The sequence below is a fragment of the Anomalospiza imberbis genome, chromosome 10 (assembly GCF_031753505.1).
Source record: "Anomalospiza imberbis isolate Cuckoo-Finch-1a 21T00152 chromosome 10, ASM3175350v1, whole genome shotgun sequence".
NCBI lineage: Eukaryota > Metazoa > Chordata > Aves > Passeriformes > Viduidae > Anomalospiza > Anomalospiza imberbis.
The window spans coordinates 17,612,139-17,631,487 of record NC_089690.1 but is presented as its reverse complement, the minus strand read 5'-3'; the positions used below and the strand labels follow the sequence as shown (position 1 = coordinate 17,631,487).

General features: G+C 38.8%; 1 protein-coding gene and 1 long non-coding RNA gene across 3 annotated transcripts in view; one reads left to right on the top strand and one right to left on the bottom strand.

Annotated features, from left to right (window-relative positions):
- The window catches only part of LOC137480078 (uncharacterized), a 31,321-nt gene extending 15,653 nt beyond the window's left edge, over nucleotides 1-15,668 (top strand). Inside the window, exons 2-3 of the long non-coding RNA XR_011002695.1 lie at nucleotides 14,409-14,437; nucleotides 15,504-15,668. This is a non-coding gene — a long non-coding RNA (uncharacterized lncRNA). The remainder of the gene's footprint in view (nucleotides 1-14,408; nucleotides 14,438-15,503) is intronic.
- FARSB (phenylalanyl-tRNA synthetase subunit beta) overlaps nucleotides 1-18,985 on the bottom strand; it is a 36,225-nt gene extending 17,240 nt beyond the window's left edge. The window contains exons 1-15 of one of the 2 annotated variants that reach the window (XM_068200951.1): nucleotides 18,837-18,985; nucleotides 17,761-17,816; nucleotides 16,668-16,822; nucleotides 16,068-16,140; nucleotides 15,664-15,779; nucleotides 15,072-15,222; nucleotides 14,257-14,365; nucleotides 11,912-11,982; nucleotides 10,550-10,611; nucleotides 10,412-10,463; nucleotides 8,859-8,920; nucleotides 8,231-8,438; nucleotides 7,727-7,807; nucleotides 4,672-4,764; nucleotides 2,993-3,110 (exon numbers count right to left, since the gene is read on the bottom strand). In XM_068200951.1, the coding sequence (XP_068057052.1) occupies nucleotides 2,993-3,110; nucleotides 4,672-4,764; nucleotides 7,727-7,807; nucleotides 8,231-8,438; nucleotides 8,859-8,920; nucleotides 10,412-10,463; nucleotides 10,550-10,611; nucleotides 11,912-11,982; nucleotides 14,257-14,365; nucleotides 15,072-15,222; nucleotides 15,664-15,779; nucleotides 16,068-16,140; nucleotides 16,668-16,822; nucleotides 17,761-17,816; nucleotides 18,837-18,894 (1,465 nt within the window). In that variant the 5' untranslated portion in view covers nucleotides 18,895-18,985. The remainder of the gene's footprint in view (nucleotides 1-2,992; nucleotides 3,111-4,671; nucleotides 4,765-7,726; nucleotides 7,808-8,230; nucleotides 8,439-8,858; nucleotides 8,921-10,411; nucleotides 10,464-10,549; nucleotides 10,612-11,911; nucleotides 11,983-14,256; nucleotides 14,366-15,071; nucleotides 15,223-15,663; nucleotides 15,780-16,067; nucleotides 16,141-16,667; nucleotides 16,823-17,760; nucleotides 17,817-18,836) is intronic. The other variant, XM_068200950.1, reaches the window with a different exon arrangement.
- Nucleotides 18,986-19,349: the final 364 nt, after the last annotated feature.

Below are 19,349 nucleotides of genomic sequence, written 5' to 3'. Positions count from 1 at the left end.
GTATATATTGCTGAGACTTCAAAGCACTTCCTGGGGATTCTGCTGAAAACAATCCAAAGGATGGGCAGCTGCTTAGGAATATGTGAGCCAAGAGAGTGCAGAGGAACAGAAAGCAACCTTGTACACTGTTCCCTTGCAAATTAGAGCTGCTTCAGAAAAATGACCTAGTGATCTGAAAAGGGACACCTGCTTGTGCAAACTTGTCTTTTACCCTCCCAAACTATTTTCTGCAGATAACCAACACTTCCAGACAGTTGGAAATATGCTTCAAAAGGTGGCAGCAGCTGTATTCACAGATGATGTAAATTGTGCTAAATGTGTGCAACCATAAGCTTGCCAGATTCTCCAAGATCACTGGTCAGAAGTGATTTTCTAATGGATTAATTTCTTTTGTCGTGGTAAGAAAAAGGGTATATTCTCTCTTAGGCCTGCTGGTAAAGGTGCTGATTTACACCCTAAACTAGTGTAACCATCCTACAGAAGTGATTACCTAGTGCTACAAATTACTCACACAAATGCTGTGCAACATAGTCAAAATCAGCACGTTTCCTTCTGCCCTGAGAAAAACCATTTTTGCTCAGATTTGGTTCCATTTAGTTCTATTAAATCTGTCACAAATTTTGCTCATTTAATACATCAAAACTTTCTGTCAGTTAAGACTGAAGAGAAATATATTCAGTTCACCTTGGTAAGCACAAATTCTGTGTACTTTATTAAAACCCAGCATGTTTAAGAGAGCTAGGTTCATTCACACATGGATGACTGCAGGATGCCATTTCAAATACAGTTAATGTCAGTACTTTTTTGACCCATACTTTTGAAATTATTAATTGGGAATTCTGCATGCCAAAATCATGAAATAATAAAATTAAATTAAGTCAGTCTGATGACATAAGCCTTGTGCAAGAAATCTCATTCCATATGTGAGAGGACAACCCTACATTTTTCAATGTTTGCCCTTCTCCACTACCTCCCCTCTCCAAACTTTTTATTGAGCAAGTTTAATTTTGGAAGTCAGTTTGGGGAAGATAGTAGTGATTCTAAACACAAGATTAAAACCCATTTCAAATACTGTTCACAGTCTGTAAGGGCTCAGTCCATGAGAGGGCTCCCCAAGAGCAGACTGCACAAAGCTGCTGCCTCAGAAGTCTTTGTCTGTTGCAATGATTCCCATCAAAATTAAGTACACCACAAATTCCTTCTTTATAAAACTGTTAAGCAGCCATCCACACAAATGAAAGCTTTCAAAAGCTGCACTTGACAAACCTGAAATAAAAGTAACAATTTAACTCATAAACTTTATAATGCCAGAGTAAATGTGCTCCTTAGTCCAAGATAAACAGCCCCACTCTTGGTTCTAAAGAATGCTGATGCTATTCTGCCATCTGTCCCATGTTTTTTGCATTCTAGCTAACTGCATGCCCGACAAGGAATGAGCTGCACCACCAAACTGTCTGTATTTAATAAAAAAGAGCCTACATGGTTTGCTAAAACTGCTTGTTTTGCTTGGCAAGGCTCTTTTTTCCTTCGAAAAGGAAAAAAAGGTAATCTACCAATTAAATTCATCACCAAAGCAATTTACTTGCCATTTTGTTTAGGCCTTATATAAAACTTTGGTTTGCAGATTCCAGATACTTTAAACATTACCACTAAAATCTGAAACCAGATAATGAAACAACAGAACCATTGCTACCACTGAATTTAGAGTAATGTCAGCCTTTTTACTGAGCCAAAACTCCATTCAACTCCTCCCAAAACTTGGAGCTTGGGCACTCCTTTTCTCTCAATAGACCATAGATAAAGATTTGAATCAGTAAAATTTAGGCAAACTTTTAACATTTAAAAATCTGTTTTTACAGTTCATTTTATTGTGATATATTTTTCCAGATAAAGGTAATTTGAAATTTTGATCATATACAGTGAAATCAGTGGAAAGAGGCCCAAAAGACAGGAAGGATTTCACTGAAGCTTTTGGAAAGTGAAGAGGGCTGCTTTGCCTGTTTCACTTACAACAATTAAGATTACATGGCCAAGGCAGCCATGCCTTCTTAGCATAGCTGGATGAAGTGGAAAGATAAGGACAATATTTTTATTAACGAGAGAGTAAATTTTATACTGAGGAGCTTTTTATTTATGAATACATTTTTTTACACAGACTTTTCCACTCTCTACCCTGCATCTCTGCTACCAAACCCATTCTTCATATCAGTTATCAGCTTCTCAGAAAATAATTTGGGAGAACGAATACAAGCCAACCTGTTTAAAGATGATGGAAAAGGGATTCATGTTGAGACACATTGACCCCAAAATCTTCCTCTGAGTAACTGCTCTCTGGGATAGAATCTGCCTATAAATAGAACCTGCTCTTCCCAAGCTCGAGACATTCTGTTTTCCAGCTGGCAGAGCCCTGCACATCACTGAGACTGCAGTGGCCTAAACAGGCTCGAAAACTCTAACAGCAGCATGCCTTTGGTATTTGTGCTTTCCAGGGTTTGTGCCACTTGCAAACACTACCAGCAGGTTGTTTCTCTCATGAGATACATCCCTGATAAGAATATCAATTACATTCCTGATAAGAATACAAAGGAACACTAGATTAAGAGCAAGAAAAATAGGCACATCAAGACAGGCAATTTAGAGCAGATTGTTTTTTGGTGCAAAATTGTCCTGTGTTTGTGTTTGCCATTTTTCAGTATCTGTGACAAATTTTAAGGAATATTTAGATGCCTAAAAATAGCTGCAGTGTATCTCCTTGCACTTTTGAGAGAGCATCTAAAATGAACAATGTTTCCTGCCACTCTAAAATCCAGCCTGTAAACCAAGCTCTTAAATCTTGTGCTGTGCATATTAATACAAAACCCCATTGTAGTATGGAATTGCTATTATTATGGAAATGCCTATTTTAAAGGAAATACAGATTTACTTACCATTACCATTTGGTATGTAACTGTATTTCCATTATCAAAGATGCTGAGGAACCTTCTCTTCTTACCTGTATTAGGATCTTTTACTACAATGTCAGAAATCTCAAAGAGTTTGAGAGGCAAGGGCATCTTTCTGTTGGCAGCAATAGTTTTCAGCAGCCCAGGAAGGAGGGTTGTACGTGCCACCTGCAGGACAAACAGAGATGCTGCAAGTCAAATACCTTCCAAAATATCTCGTTTTCTTTTTTTCTTTTTTTTTTTTTTTGTTTTTTTGTTTTGTTCATTCATAACAAGAATTTAAAAGTAGTCAAGTGCAAATACTGCACCTATCTCTTATGTTTAAGCAACTTTAATTTAGAATTGTTAAACCTGGAAATGTGCATTCTCTCCATATTCTATATGCTGCATTTTCTCAAGGAGTTTATATGTGAGCTTAAGAATTGGTACCATTTTACAGGTGGCTGAGTGGCAGTGCAGCATAGAAAAAAATGAATACAGAAATTGAAAAAAATTCCCATAAATTTACTCTCATTTATACAAAAGGCAAATTCTAAGTACAGTTTTGGAAATATCAAGTGTTATTTAAAATGTTGTCTTTATACTATAGGAAAATGCTATGTAACCCTGCTTAGCAGCACTGCCACTGCAAAGGCCTGCAGTCTTGCAAGAACAGGAGTCTGAAATTGTGCCTGGCCATTGTATCTGCCATATTTTCTCTTTTTGTTCACACTTTATTGTTTGTTGGGGGTACATTCTATATTTCTCACTGTAATCACCATGCTAAATGATAGAAATGAACAGGTAGTAATGGTCTGAACAGGTTCCAACAGTGTCTTGCATGACTGCTGATTTGTGGTGCCAAATAGAAGGTGTGCAAAAATTCTGTTCTTGAATCTCAGAGCAGCAGAAGACTGTCATCAATATTAGAGATAATATCTAGGAAGGTATTTCAGAAACTCAAGTGAAATCAGATGTACTGAAGGTTTTAAGGGAAAAAAACCACAAATCACAAAATATTAATACCTCACAGACTCCTGAAACTTTTCAAAACCTTTCTAAAGTGAGTTTATCTTTGTATTTCTTAGGCTAGAAAGAAAAAAAAAGGGACCTCTAAATTTCCTTTAAACAAAAGAAAGCATCTTTAAAAAAACCAACAACACTCTTGAAAAGAAATATAAAACCTATGGGAACAATCTTTGGTATTTTCAGAATTGTTAAGAATACCATACTTGAGCTCTCACTTTCTGCTCTAGCTAAGATCAAATAATCTAGAAAGAAATATTAAAATACTTCAAAAGCATCACAGAATTAAAAAAAAAAACAAAACTAAGAGTAATAATGATCAATATTTTAAAAACACCAACCCAAATGTTTCCTACCCAAAGCTCAGGATGTTTAGAGATTGCCAAGTCTAATAGTTCCTTCTATGCTGAATAGGTTTTCTAGATAGGAGAGTTGATCAACCATCTGGGATTTTCTGCAATAAGACTGCTCAGTTTTGCCATATTCTGACACACAGAGCGTGGTACTTTGCTTTCCTGAAAAGCCAACAGTATTTCACAGCAGAAGAGAGATTTCTCAGTGGAAGAACAGAAGATGACACGTTCAGCACATAAATATACACAAGCTCTTTAATGCAGGAAATGTAGCTTATAGTTTATAAATTTTATTTCCTGTAGGTCCCTTTCTCTCCTTTTTAAATATAGAATCCATGAGAATATTGCTTCCAAAATGTAAATGACCTCACCTGAAATTCTGCTGTTTTGGGGTTTGCGATGCGTACAGCCTTTGTTGCAGAGATGTCTGTGCGAAGTTTATCTGCAATATCTTCTTGAGAACACTGAAAATGAGACAAAAACCTGTCAAGGTCAAGTAGTTAAAATAGACAGTAAGCCAATGATGAAATCTGATATCAAGAATGAACAATGGAATTGTAGCACTGCCCCATAATACAGCCTCTCACACGTAACACTCATAATACAAATTAAGCCCTAAGTTTTAAGACTAAGAAGGCAAACTGGTTTATTTGCAAATATTCATTACTAAATAAAATAAAGCTGGGTTTTAAAAAAAAGCAAGTGTTTATTTAGGCTTCTGTCACGGACTGTTGTCATTTATTTTAAAAACAGGCTCAGATTCTGCAGCCTGACTTGCAGTGGGTGAAGTATTTTATTCTGAAAATAGCTCTTGTAGAGGGACTGGTATCTGTTCCTTCACACAAAGTAAACAATCCCTTGAGGGACACTTACATAAAGTACAGTACTGTCTATGAAAAACAGCTCATATGGCCCAGCCTTCAACTTTCAGAGCTGCACAAGATTCTTGTAGTTTGTTCAATTTTTGGGGTTGAAGTGTTTTTAAAGCCTGTATTCTAAAGGTGTATATATAAGCTGGTCAGTAAACAATATGCATTCACTTTATCAGGCTCAGCCAATGTCTGTGCACATAGTGCAAGAGATGCTACTTCTAAGATCCACACTTCAGATTTCCAGAATTTATAGCTTTATCAGAGTAATAAAGAAACCAGAAGCAGATTAGGCATGTAATTGAGGATTTGCTTGTTTATTGCAGTCTCCCAGAAGTGTTCCCTTTGCACTGGCAGCACTCACAAAGTGTGTTGATAGACCAACTGTGAGAAAAATGAGCAGATGATACCATCTGAAAAAGTGGATTATTGAATAATCATTAAAAAAATCCCAAACAACACAAGGAATGCTGAACTTAGGAGGAGAGAACTGTGTTAAACAGTTTTCAGATGTCTATCTAAACTGCAGCATGCTACTGTGATTTAACTACATGGATTCTGGCTAAACTGGAGCTCCTCACAGAAGGCAATGTTACTGTGTACAAGTGTAATTTGGGGCTCTACCCAAGAAACAGATTGAGTGCACAAATACACAAGCAGTGTTTGTCATGTAACACTGGGGTAGAGAATGTTGTAGCATAAATTATATCAGAGTTATCAAAGTCATAAGCCTCACTTCATAAAGCATAGGGGACACAGCAGACTGTGAGTTGCATCCTGCCACAGGAGAAATACAAATATGAAATGTGATACGACACACTGCATGACCTTCAAAAATTCTGCTGTTGCAGTTCATTAATGTTCTCAGTTGTAGCAATGTAAGATATTAAATATTCCAGACATATTACCTATTTGGTGCTGAAAAAAATGAACTATGTGTTCAAAGAATCAAGCAAGAGTGCAGCACTCAAAAATGAATAATGAATTAGGAAATATTAATTTTGGATAATAATATTATTGAATAAAGAAAAACTTTAAAAGCTTGACTATATGTACTGTTTTCTCAACATGGTAGTAACCACAGGCCTGAATACCTCTGTCAGATATTAGCACTGCAGCACAATACTACTTATTGTCCTGGTTACTTGAGTTAATAACCAAATAATAAAACTGGAATATATTTTTTAGAATGAGACCAAATTTTGCTTTTGAAGCTCTGTAAAATCTGAAGGTGTTAAAATTTTATTCAGTCCATTCAAATTACCAGATCTGGTTGCAATACCTGAACTTTTCAACTGTCAGAAGTGTTTTAGGAGCCTGAAATGCTGCATCTTAAAATATTTCACTAAATTAGTAAAAAACAATCTATGAGCAGATCACTCTCTCTTAAGAGGTTGGGTATTTTTAAGGATTTATACCTCTGGCCATCTAGTAAGTTTTAGGTTCAGGAAGCAGTTGACAAGTTCCACAGAGACTTTAACAGAACATGTGATGATAGCTCCCCATATGCTAAAATGTGCACAAACTGGACATTCAGGCAAAGGCTCTGAGCAGATCTTGCAACAGAAAGGATTTTTTTAATGTATAGTATATTTTCAATAGCTGCCTATGCCAGTCTCCATATATGGGCAGTTCCATATACATTTGGAGGGCATAGGAGCATATTTAACTTCTTTGTTTTTAATAGCAGATCAGGTTCTTTGATCCAGCTCACAGCTATGGGGTATGAGCAAGTGGCCATGACAGAGATGTTGTTTCCTACTGTACATTCTATTTTAGCATCACAATCCTGCTGCATAATTTCCATAGTACAAATTATGGCATCAGTTAGTACTAAAGTGGCACTTGCTGCTTCAGAGTCCTAATTCTTGGTCAAAGACTACTGGCATGTCTGTAACAAATAATACTTAAACCCAGTGATAACAATGCTATATTTTTATCTATATACTATATATCTATTTGTTATATATATTCAAAACCCTACCTGTAGTGAAATTTACAAAGGATGTCCCCTTACTGTTTGTGTGTTGTAACTTTTTTATGGGTATTCTTAAAATAAGCTCTTTGCAGACTGAAATTATCTAATGCAAGGAATCGTGGGCAACTGACAATACTAAAGAAAAACATATAAACAGGTAAATCTCAATGCACTGTAGGAATACCTGTCACAAAGTACTAAATTTTCATGTTGTTTTTCCAGATTATTGAATTATGATGAATTTCACATCTGGTGACCAAAGTCTTGAGAGAGATTTGCTGTCTTACAATTTCATCCTATCAACTTAAACTAAAACCAGTCCTTCAGCAGCTATTTCCCTCTCTATACTTAGAACTACATACCACATTAAGAGTGACTCATTTAATTTCTCTGACCTACAAACTCACAAATATTATACTGTGATTCCAAAACCCTAGTAAACAATTAGCTGCCAAAACAATACTGGATGATACTGGTACATTTATACAATAACATATCCTCAGACCACCCTCTGCAGTTTTGATTGCATCACTGTTTCAAACGTGCAATTAAGAAAAATATGAAATCAATGTAATATACCAGGGCAAAAGTGAGCGCTTCAGTGAATCCAGCAGCTGCCAAGTCCACTCTCAGAAGTTCTGTGAACTTATTAAGGGGGAGCTAAAATGAAACAAAACAGTTTTCAGCTTCCATCTAAAAGCATTTTGCTATTCTTTCCCAAAGTGATTCTGCCTGTTACACGATGGTGAATTCACTAGGGAGGGACTATGCTTGTGTGCTTAAAATTTTTGAAAGCATTAGCCAGCTGCCTTTAGGCTTGCCTGAGGAAATGAATCTCCCAATTAGAGATTTAATATGGGCTCCCTACTTAAACCCTGTCTTTTTTCAAGCACCAGCAACCACTGGTCTTAGACTTATTCAAATCAGTGGGGCATCTGTTTTGTATCCCATCCATGGTAAATACTTCTCAAGGCAAAGCATGTCAAAATATTTAATTCCTAGGTTCTGTTTTCCCCAAAGCCCTTCTGGCATGCAGCAGTCATTTACTGACAACAGAGCATTCATTTGAAGGGGCAATCTTACTTGATTAGCTATGGTGTACGTTTTCGGAATCACCATCTGAATGTTGTTATAACCATAAGCTATTGCTGCATCTTCTACGATATCACAGGCATGGATAATGTCTGCTCTGGTAGGAGGGATTTCAATCTCTATATGGTTCCCATTCCCTGTGACGTGTGACTTCAAACACATCCTAGTCAGCAGCTTTGCCAGGCTTGATGGAGTTTCACTGAAATAAAACAAGAGAGCGGTCATTTATGGATTTTGCACTGTATTGACTGGCTTTGTAAAGTAATCAATGTTTTTTTCTGCATTGCCTCATATCCTGAACAATCTACAAGTGCTTTATGCACTGTACACAGACTTAGTATTCAAACAGAACTAGCTCAGATTCTCACTCATGAGATGGTCATTTTCCTTTACTTCATAACAGTTGTGTAAAGCCATAAATAATCATTCACTTTCTCTGAAAGCAGGGGACTCTGTTACAGAGTCAATCTAATTACCCAAGATAACCCCTGAATTTTTGATAAATTAAAAAAAAAAAACCACCACAAAGTCTAAACATTTTTAAAATAATGTAATAATCAATGTCTTCTAGTACCTTTGTCATGGTTAATAAAAACTGTTTTCATTTGCAGTAACACACCTGATTCCTACTTTCTTGTTAATGTATTCAGGTTTCACCTTCTCTGTTCGATAAGCCAGCTCCTAAAAAGAAAGACAAAGATTTTAAGCACATAGAGTGCCTGCCATTTCTACCTAAGAGGATTCAACCTCAGTAATCTAGCTTCCAATTGCCATACTAAAATGACACCCACAGAAGACAAATGTGGAATATTAGGCTATATTTAGCATTCTAAAGTTACAGGATTGTTGAAAATATACTCTAGTATGAGATGCAAAAGCTGTTCTTGGTTAAGCTGGAAGGGTGAATGCAGCATGAAATCCCCGTTATTGAAACTTCCGATAATTTCTGATATATGCAAGTAACAGAGTGACTGAAAGTTTCTGGTGAGTTTTTAGTGAGTTCATCCTAAGTCAAAGCCCTAAAGCACAGAATGGTCATGCATGAGATCTCATGGTCTTGTACAGATCAAATGACTTTTAGGAGGAAAAGGAAGGAAAACTTTCTGTTTCTTTATTGGCACACAAATACCTACCGGTATTTTACTTAGCAAGTGTGCAATGTATTTAAGGAAGATATTTTATATGTATTTCATGTTTTTCTAAACTTCTTGATATAAAAATCCTTAAAAACCATATCATCTGAAACTTGGTATTTTTTTCTCTCTGTTTTATCTAGGGAAGCTCCTTTGGTTACTGCAGAGATTTCTGTTTTGTTGGATATCTTTTCAGGATTCTACATCTTACCTCTCGTGATTAAAACTGACATTGTGAAAAGAAAAAGCTAAAATGACACTAGAAAACCTCTCAGCAAAAATAAGTTTCTTTCCCTCTGAGCAGTTTGTACTCCCTTGGTATATCTGATTTTATGAACTCAACCAGATCTGTCTTCAGTTACTTTCAGGAAACAGGAGGAATTGCTTTCTTTATAGTTATTTAGAGAATAAAAATGTGAGACTCCATTACTGTGAACAGATCTATCTGGAGCTCTGAAATGAACTTGAAGTCAGTATTCTGCCTTTTAGACCTTTACATGGTTGGTGTCTATAAAGTGAGAGACTGAAAAATGCAGTGTTACAAGGTTATTTTAACTGAAGGGCATTAAAGCTTCCAGATCTGATAAGTACATTACGCTGAGGCTGATTTCAGTTGTCCATAGGCTTAAGGCTGAAGGACCTCTTCCTGCATTCATTTTTCCTGATTTGGAACATGTAGGTTTTAAAAGCTTTAGACACAGATGATGACCTTTGATTGCAATCTTTACTTGTTCCTGAAAAGGTTCCTATCACAGGCACTCTAAACCATAATAGAGTATTTTTAACCTCATCAAAACTCCATGGAGCTTCAGAATGACTTTCCTTGACAAGGAAAAGCTAGAGCTGGAGTTACTTTTTGTGGGGTTAGAGGAGGTTCTGACTCACTAATATAGAGAAAGTCCAAGCTGGGATTTTACACTACACCTCAGAACCAGCACATGCTGCCACTGCAGGGAAAGGAAACAATGTCACTCTTACCAGACTATGTAAATCAAGCCCTCTCTCTGAGGACACAGAGATAGCCTAATGCTGTGCTTACCGGATAGATGTGGGTCTTCCCATTGGGACACACCACTTCTACTGCTTCAACACTGAGAGAGACAGAAAAATGTAAGTAAAACTGTTTTTAATACATGGCCCAAATGTAATGTCCCTCTGCCTGGAGATTTATACTCACGTGAATGGCTTCTCACAATATTCACTGAACATCGTGACTATAATATCAAGAACAATTTTTGCCTACAAAGCAAATATAATAATCACATTGAAATCTGTCATCTACATGTGTTGAAGTAGACAAAATATCTTAACAAGAAACAGGAAAATATCTTACACCCTCTTCATTCTATTCTAATTTCCTAGCAGTCTGGAATACTAGACTGAATTTTAAAAAATATTTTCCTTCTGATGCAGACATTTGTGCAAAAGATTGAAAATCTTTGGTTTTCAAGGTTCTAAAGTATTCGTGTATCTTTTTTAGATTCTATTCTTTAGAAACACAGGGTTTTTAGTACCATTTGGAACTGGGTCTTCCTAACCTGTCTGATTAGACATATTACTGAAGTTCAAGTGAGAAGGGAGAGGCTGAAGGACTGCATTGCTTAGCAATACATTATCAAATAACCTCGTTTGCTTTTTTTTTGTTGTTGTTGTTTTACAGTTACTATTTTAAGAGGTTAGTATAATGGAACATAATAATTAGATTCATATGAACTTCTCAATCCACAAAGGGATTTTTTGATGCCTGACTGTGTAATTTCCTTCATGTAAACAGAACAACACTATATTAATTTTTACTACAAGACAAGCAGTAGCAAGAAATAGTTATTTATTAGTTTGCTTAGAAGCCACTCCCCAACATGCAAACTTATTTGTGCTGTTAAAATACCATTTTGTAGTAGAGTAAGTTAAAAGCAGTTTTGCTCTTAAGCATCAAGTTACACACTTTAGGAAACTATCAATGAATGCAGAACCTATATTCAAGAACAGGCAATTATAGCTCCTTGGCTTTCATGCTTCAGCTTTGAGTTACAGAATTTGCATATGGAAAGACTTGAATTTAGCAATTATTTGCATGGTATCCCTGCTTGATAAAGATAACTAAGTGGAAAAATACTTGTCATTCTTCCCTCAGACTAAATTTTCAGTCGGAGACAAAATGAATCTTTACAAATAGTTTTCTCCCAAAAAAGGAAGTCTTAGTAAATTTTACTCTTTTTTAAGTCTTTCAGATTTGGAAAAAGTGCTTAAAAAGAACGAACAGTCTCTAATTTATTTGAATTATTTTCTCATACAAGCTGAACACTTAGTGTCAACATAAAGATACAGTAAAATCAAAATTCACTGAAAACACAATGCTATCTATAGAGCAAGCCTGAAATTGTTTCCAGGGAATTCTATAGTCCTACAACTTTTGTATTGGAAGGTTGGCTCCATACAGGAAATGCCTTGTTGATTTAGGTCTTTGTATTGCAGCTCTATTATCCAAAGGGAAAACAATTATATTAAAGCATATCAAAAGCAGGAAAGATTAATTTACCTTTGTAATATCTGTGCCTGTACATTCAATAAACACATTTCTGGTATTTAGCCTTATTTTTGTATGATCTCCTAAAACATGTGAAAACAAAAACATGTTAAGAAATATTAGTTTTATTGCAATAGCACTGATATTGATTTTGTGTCAGAAAGATCATTGTCATCTTCCACAGCTTAAAAAAGCCACTGTCTACTGCACCAACATTCACAGTTGTTGGCAAACTAGCAGCTCTTTTTATATTTGAATTTATGAATCAAGGAAAAGGAAAAAGGCAGATCAGACACACTGACTGGGTTATGCTTTACACTGCAAGACACGGGGATCTTCAGGTATCCTGGCACCCAGCTGGAAAAGCCAGCTAACAGAACAGTGGCCATCTGCTGTTAGCAAAGGGCTCTGCACTGCCACAGCATCCCATCTTCCCTGGGTTCAGTCTCACATTCCCACCACATGTGTGATGTACGTCATTTCCTTTGGCAGGAACAAATGGAATGGTTTTTAAACAGTGATTTAGACTAATGACTATCAGTAGTCATTCTGTGGTCTTCTGACACTGCTGATACCCTATAGGTTGCTCTACAGTAGTGATTTAGGTCCTAGTATGCGTCCCTTCCAGGCATGAACTTGCTTTGTCTATACTGGGAGTTATGATGTGTGCACTGAAGCACATCCCTGTTGCACTCAAAAATTTTCTTGTCTGTGAGAAGCACCTGAAGTGTCTCTTGCAAACTGGATGTGAAGGCCCTCAGAAGATGGCTCCCTACAAAAGTGGGGTCTGTTAGTAAGGCACAAGCAATCTGGAGCAGCTGTACAGAGATCTCATTCTGCCTGTTAGGTACAGATGGGCAGTGCACACCTGGGGTGAATCCCATGGCTGGGAACATGCAGGAATGGGCACGCACAGTGCTAGATCCATGTGGGATCATTTCAAATCCAGCCTCTTTGTCCTTCTTGCCTTTCCTTGAACCATTCATTAATGCAGATGCATCCCACCAGAGCCAAAGAAAGCATTAGGATATACATGGGAATTCCTGCTTCCTTTGTTTGACCCTGACTTAGCTTCTCTGTTTTAGTTTCCTATCTGAGAAATGAGGTCACAGCCAGACTGAAGCAACTGAGGGACTTAGGACTGAGGGATCTTGTACTCCCTTACAGCTGTGCTGTATCTCTTTGCAGATGGAATGTAGTCAGCATCTCTGGATTTGCTTCAAAGCAAATACAAACCTTCACTTCAGTGCTTGTAGATAATCCAAACAACCAATACAGATGTTTACATTACATCATCTGTTTAAAAAGCACCTCTGACCTGGAAGCCTCTCTTTGATACTATTCTCTAAAGCAGAGGCAGGTGTTAAATTTAGCTCAACCTTTTTAATTGATAAAATATAAACAATATGGAGTGCATATACATGGAATACCCCTAAGTTGGAATGAACCTAACAAAGAAGGATCAGGTACAGTGGTTGACAGCATCTTCAATTCAGAACAGTTACTGTTACCAGTCCCTGCCAGGGAGTTTGAGCTGCCTTTTAACAAGATTTGGGTTAGCTGGATAAGGTCTATTAGGAAGCATACATCCAAAGAGATTATCACTGCAGATTTATTGGTCAGTGTAGGCAAATCTACTGATTCCTGACCTATATTTCACTATAAAGGTATACTGAATTATCTTTATTTAAGGAGTAATGCTTGTCATGTGCTTTTGTCATGCTTTTGTCATGAAGCAAACAAATGGCTTCAGTTAATTTGGTTCTCAAAAATCACCCATGGTTTCTTTTGCATTCACAGGAATCCAATATTTAGAAACAATGCAAAAAATATAGTCTAGACCAATTTATTCTTTTGAGGCACTTAAAGTCTCCTGAAATCACTTAGTGAGACAGCAATAGGATCCATAGAAAAATAGGTCCCATGGCTGGTAAGTTCCCTGCTGTGACCTCATAAAATGGAGTACAAAGTTGCAGTTACCAGTCACCCTTACCAGTTTACAAAATAACCTCTTGCTGGCTTCTTTTAGCTAAACAAAACGTTTTACTAACGGAAGTTCCTGTCACAGGGAACTTAATATTGAGCTGGGGAAGAGTATGAGAAGCTCAATGCAGAGGTTTGCAGTAGGACTTTTACACCCTTCTGATGAAGATGAGAAAAAGGAACACTAGCAGCCTAGGGAGAGAGCAAAAAAAAAAAAAAAACTGACTACCTTTAAATTGAAACAAGACTTAACGAAACTGTAAGTGAAACAATTTTAAGAAAACATAATAATCCCTATGACAGAATTTCTTTCAGACTCTAATTCACACACAAAACAGCAGTAACAGTACACAGCAGTCACAAATTAATCTTACCATTGATGATTGGTGGCATGGACAGAACAACCCCATTGCTGTCATAAATGACAGGATAACGTGGCTTGTTTTCAATCAGGTGCAAATAGTGTCGAAGGTGGCTGTCAGTCTGGAGAAACAAAGCACAAACTGAATTTCACTTCAGCTCACAGGTGGACTTCCATAGAGCCACAATCCTTTGGTGAGTGATTAAGGGGAATTCTGAAGGTGGGAAGGATTGGGTTAGAGTTAGGTACTTTACTAGCAAAGAGTGTTTGCTCCCAGCAGCAGGAGAAGTCTGAAATTAAAGAACTGGATTTTTGATTTTCTTCAGAAGTGCTGCAGATTATTTAAGGATTCTTTCAAACATGTCTAGGCCATTCTGTCCAAATGATACCCTTGTTCACCACAGCACACAAACATTGCCAAATATCCTTAGTCTATAGGAACTCTTCTTAAAAGTGATAAAAATTAGCACTGTAATATTTTAGTTATAAATTACTGGATACTGACACATACCTAAATTTGATCCAAATTTACATTTGTTCTAATGACATAAGTATGTGCTGTACCAAAAACCTAATTTCCTTTTTGTCTCTCTTGTTTCTGAGCTCTCTTACGTTTTAGTGAGAGATACTTGAGGATTTGTCTCCAGGGCCAGTATATGTTTACCAACATGATAAGCAAAATATGGAATGTTCAATGGCTGTTAAGCTACAGAAGACAGCTGTGTTTTATTTGTAAGAACAACTTTAATAACAAGGATATGAGAGATATTTAACCTTGGAAATTTATCTCCCTCCTTTAGTGCAACGAGTCTGAAAAATTCCACTTACCCTATACAGATCCATAATTTGTGAGGCTGTGTACTCCTGGGATTGACTCAAGGGCTTAAATTTAATTTCAGAAGGTGCTTTGGCTGTAAAAGTAAATGGACCAGTGATGGTGTCCAAGTCATGGGTACCTATTGCTACTAATGCTCTTTTCCTAGAAATAAAGAAGGCAAAATAATGTTTTTACTAATAATACTTGGAGTTTCTTAGAGTATGATGCTCTATACTTCTATGCATTCGCAGAGCTTATTGAAAAAGCAGAAGCATCATTTTGAGAAGCCTAGAAATCATTTGATGAATAACATTTTAATAAATATTATTATGAATAGCAACACAACTGTCAATGCAAATCCAATGGGAATGTTGCTAAGCATTTCTGCCTCAACTGCTGAATGAACTGTAACAGCTATTTATGTTGAACAATATTGGCAGCAGACAAGAACAGGCAAGGAAATGAGAAGAATCAAGAGAGCTCCTATAGAAGATTTTCCCTGGCACAACCAAAACACCTCTCTGCAATAGGGATGTGCAGTTTTAACACGTGATAAAATCATACACACAGACACTATACATTACCTTAAATTTAAGCACAAACCTGCAAATATTTTGGTGTAGTTTCTCTTGGAGGTCGATGAAACTGTCATACCGGTCCTTGGTAAAAGTTATATTTCGGAGGACGGCAGCTACAGCGTGAGGCCGGATCTGGGCAGTCTGCAATTTACAACAACAGCATGCAGATTTCAAGAGATTTGCTCTGAGCTGCATCTGAAACTTTGATTTGATCTGCTACTAGGTTCAGCCAAAACAATTTGTATATTGTTCCTCCCCCTCCTCATTCCTAAGAATAGATCACAACTAGTAGAGACATTTAAAAGTCTTTAGCTCTTGTTCTGCAAACAAGATTTCCAGTCTCACTGCTCTTACAAAACCGTACTGATATGGATCTTTCTGCTTCAGCAACTCTCAATGCATTTACAGAGGTGCAGTAAACACTTTTACCTGTTCAGTGATGATCAGCCTCTGACCTTCACCCTCAGCTGGTATTATCTTTTCAAACCTAGGGAGATTTATCCTAAAACAAAACCAGAAGTAAGTCTGTAGCTGAAATGCAGCAAAGTCTAGAAATGTAGCAGGAATTATATGTAGAAAACTTTCTCGGTAATGTTTCTTGGCATGTAATTAGCTAACTGTGCAAAACTTGTTTTTTATGGGATGGTCACCAGACTACTGAACAAGAAAAGGAAGAACTCAGCAAGATAAAGTCATTGCAGAAAAGGGAAATAAATTATTTGTTTTGGTATTTATTGGTATTTATTACAAAGGATCACAAAGAAGCTTCTCTGCAGGAGTTCTTTAGAGAGGATAAGTCTCAAATGGAACAGCAACTGAAAACATTTTAGAACAGATACAAAACTCAATAACATTCTGGTCTAGTCTTTTTAAGTTATGCAGCGGATCCTCTCCAGAGGAACATCTGATGAATCTCATCTACATATGTAATCATACTCCAAATGCATGCAAGTAGGAAGTTCTGTTTACTGACCAGAAATGGACCCATATTTCAACAAATAACACAGAAATTTCACAACTCTGCCTTACCTTTCCTTAAAGACCTGCAGTCCTCGCACCAACCCTTCCAGGCACAGCAGATCGTAGCGGTTGGCAGGAACATCGATTTTATAGAGAACCACATCAGACGCACCCTTGGCCTTTTCTTCACCCTTTTCTTTACTTATAATGTCCTTCTCAGATGTCTGAAATTAAGCAAAAATGTGGTTTTAACCTGATATATCGTAACATTGACACCAGTATGATAGTGATATGACAGGAGAAACTGTATTAATTAGAAGTTTAACACTGTAATTTGCATTTATACAACAAATGGACACACCAAATACAAGAAATTATATAAAACCTTAAATTCAGAAACTGTACAGCAGTGTACCAAAAGAAAAATTCAGTATTAAAATTTTAATTGTAAGAAAATATATTATAGAAGCAAGAACCTTCAGGATGTTAGATCCCAGTAGAGATCTGAGACCTTATATTTGGCAATAGATTGGCAAATAACTTGCCATAATCAAATTTCTTCTGAAATAAAGCATAACATATAATGTTCAGATGTCTTTTGATAAACGTCATTAAAAAGCCAATAAATTAAAATTAAATGGCAAAACCAAAACAGGTTTACTTGAACAAGATTTGCACGGACAGAGTTATCAGGGCCAACAAATCTCCACAAGTACAGAATCTAAATCAAAACATTAAGTATAAATTAGTTACAACTCAGGTAAAAATGTCCAGGACAAATATATTTATTGTGGATATTGCACAGATGACTGCTTATCAAACAAAACCAAACAGATCTTGTAAAATATGACCAATACATGTTCTGTGGCCATATTTATGCTGCTAAATAAAATGGTGCCTGAGACTGAAGATCAAGGGGCACAGAGTGCTGACCTCCAGGAAGTATTGCAATATGCCATCCTGGAGTCTTTTGCTTCCAAAGCAGTAACTTTTGTAAGTCTGAGGGCTTTTTTCCAGATTCAAAACATCTGTGTTAATACAGTCCATTACAACATTGTAACAGGGGATATGCTGGAAACAATGCCATACAAACTCTTACCAAAAATCAATGCTGTCAATATGCTACACCTACTCAAAAATGACAAATATAAACATTACTTACAATTTCATCAAGCTCCAAACCAAACTCAAAGCAAAGCTCATCAAATTCTTCATCCGCTGTGAAGGGAAAGGGTGAATTTTGGTTAATAAGCAGGCCTTAGACCTAATTTTTGTGTGTGTGTTTAGAATGTTTTCAAACATGATAAAACATGCTATTTTGGAAAAAAAAAGATTATGGTAAAAGTAATTTAAAGACTTTTCCTTATATTTGTATCTGAGTACCAGCTTCTTCAGTACATATTTGATTTATTGATGTGGTATTCTGACAGTCACAAGGGAGAGCTTCTGATCTTTGGAGCTCAGCCCCTCAACCAGATCTGTCAGAGCAACTCTGGCTTGAACAGATAATGAAATCAGAAGGGAATAACTGGGCAGTTTCTGCCAAGTGCTCCTATTCTGATCAGACAGGCTCTTCTACAGAGGTTGCATCAACTGTGTGGTACCATGTGAGTAACACAGCCCTGTTCTGACAGTGCAGATCTGCACCGAGCTGTCTGAAGAGCCACAGCTTCCGTCTGGTCTAAACCACTGCATGTCCTGAATGCTCCTTCAGCCGAGCAGCTCTGAAATCTGCTTCCTGAGCCAGGCAGAAAGGACTGAATAACCCACACTATTCACTGCCCGCTTTGCCTGCTCCCCCTCTTCTCTCTCGTTCTTCGTTTAACCAGATCCCAAAACAGTGACACTCCAACCAGAAACCGCCACGCGGAGACGCGTGGTTGCACTTTCCCGAGAGATCTGGGCTCCAGCACAGCGCGCCGGGGCCATGTGCTGAAGGGGCCGGGGATAACACATGGCTGTGCCACGGCTGTGCCACGGCTGTGCCGGGCGTGCCGTGGGCTGGCGAGGAGCAGGCGGCACGGGAGCCACCGGCGCTCTGAGGCCCGAGCTCTCCCGAGAGCCCCAGCGCAGCCCGGGCACCCGGGACACGCAGGGCGCGGCCGGCGGCACCGTGGGAGCTCAGGGCTTCGCCCCGGCCGGGGCGGGCAGCGGCGGAGGGGCCGCGGCGGTGGCACCCGGCGAGCGCGGCGCTGGGCGGGCGCGTCCCGCGGCACGGCGGGGATGGCGGGCACTCACTGTAGCTCCTGCCCAGCGCCTGGAACAGCAGCTCCCGCTTCACGCTGACGGTCGGCATGGCGGCCCTGGCCCGCGCTGCGCCTGCGCCGCTCGCCCGCCAGGCCCCGCCGCGCTCCCGCCGCGCTGCCGGCGGGCCGCCCTCAGACCTCCGCCCGCGCCCGCCGCCCCCCGCGCTCCGCAGGGCCGTGACACCGCGCCCGGGCGCCCGCGGGGCTGCTCCGAGCCCGTCCTGCGCCTGAGGAGAGGGCGGGCGGCGCACCGAGTCCCGGCAGCGCGGCGGGCAGCTACGGAGGTGACATCAACCCGCGGCGGGGCCCCGCTCTGTCGCCGGCGATGGGCGGGAGGGGCGGCCCGTGTGGGACCGCGAGTCCCGGCGGTGCCGCTGTCCCCGTCCCCGCGTGGGGACCGCAAGTCCCAGCGTCATCGCTGTCCCCCCGGGGGATGGTGAATCCCGGCGCTGCCGCCGTCCCCATGGGGAATGGGGGTCAGCTGGGGCAACGCTGTGCAAGCTTC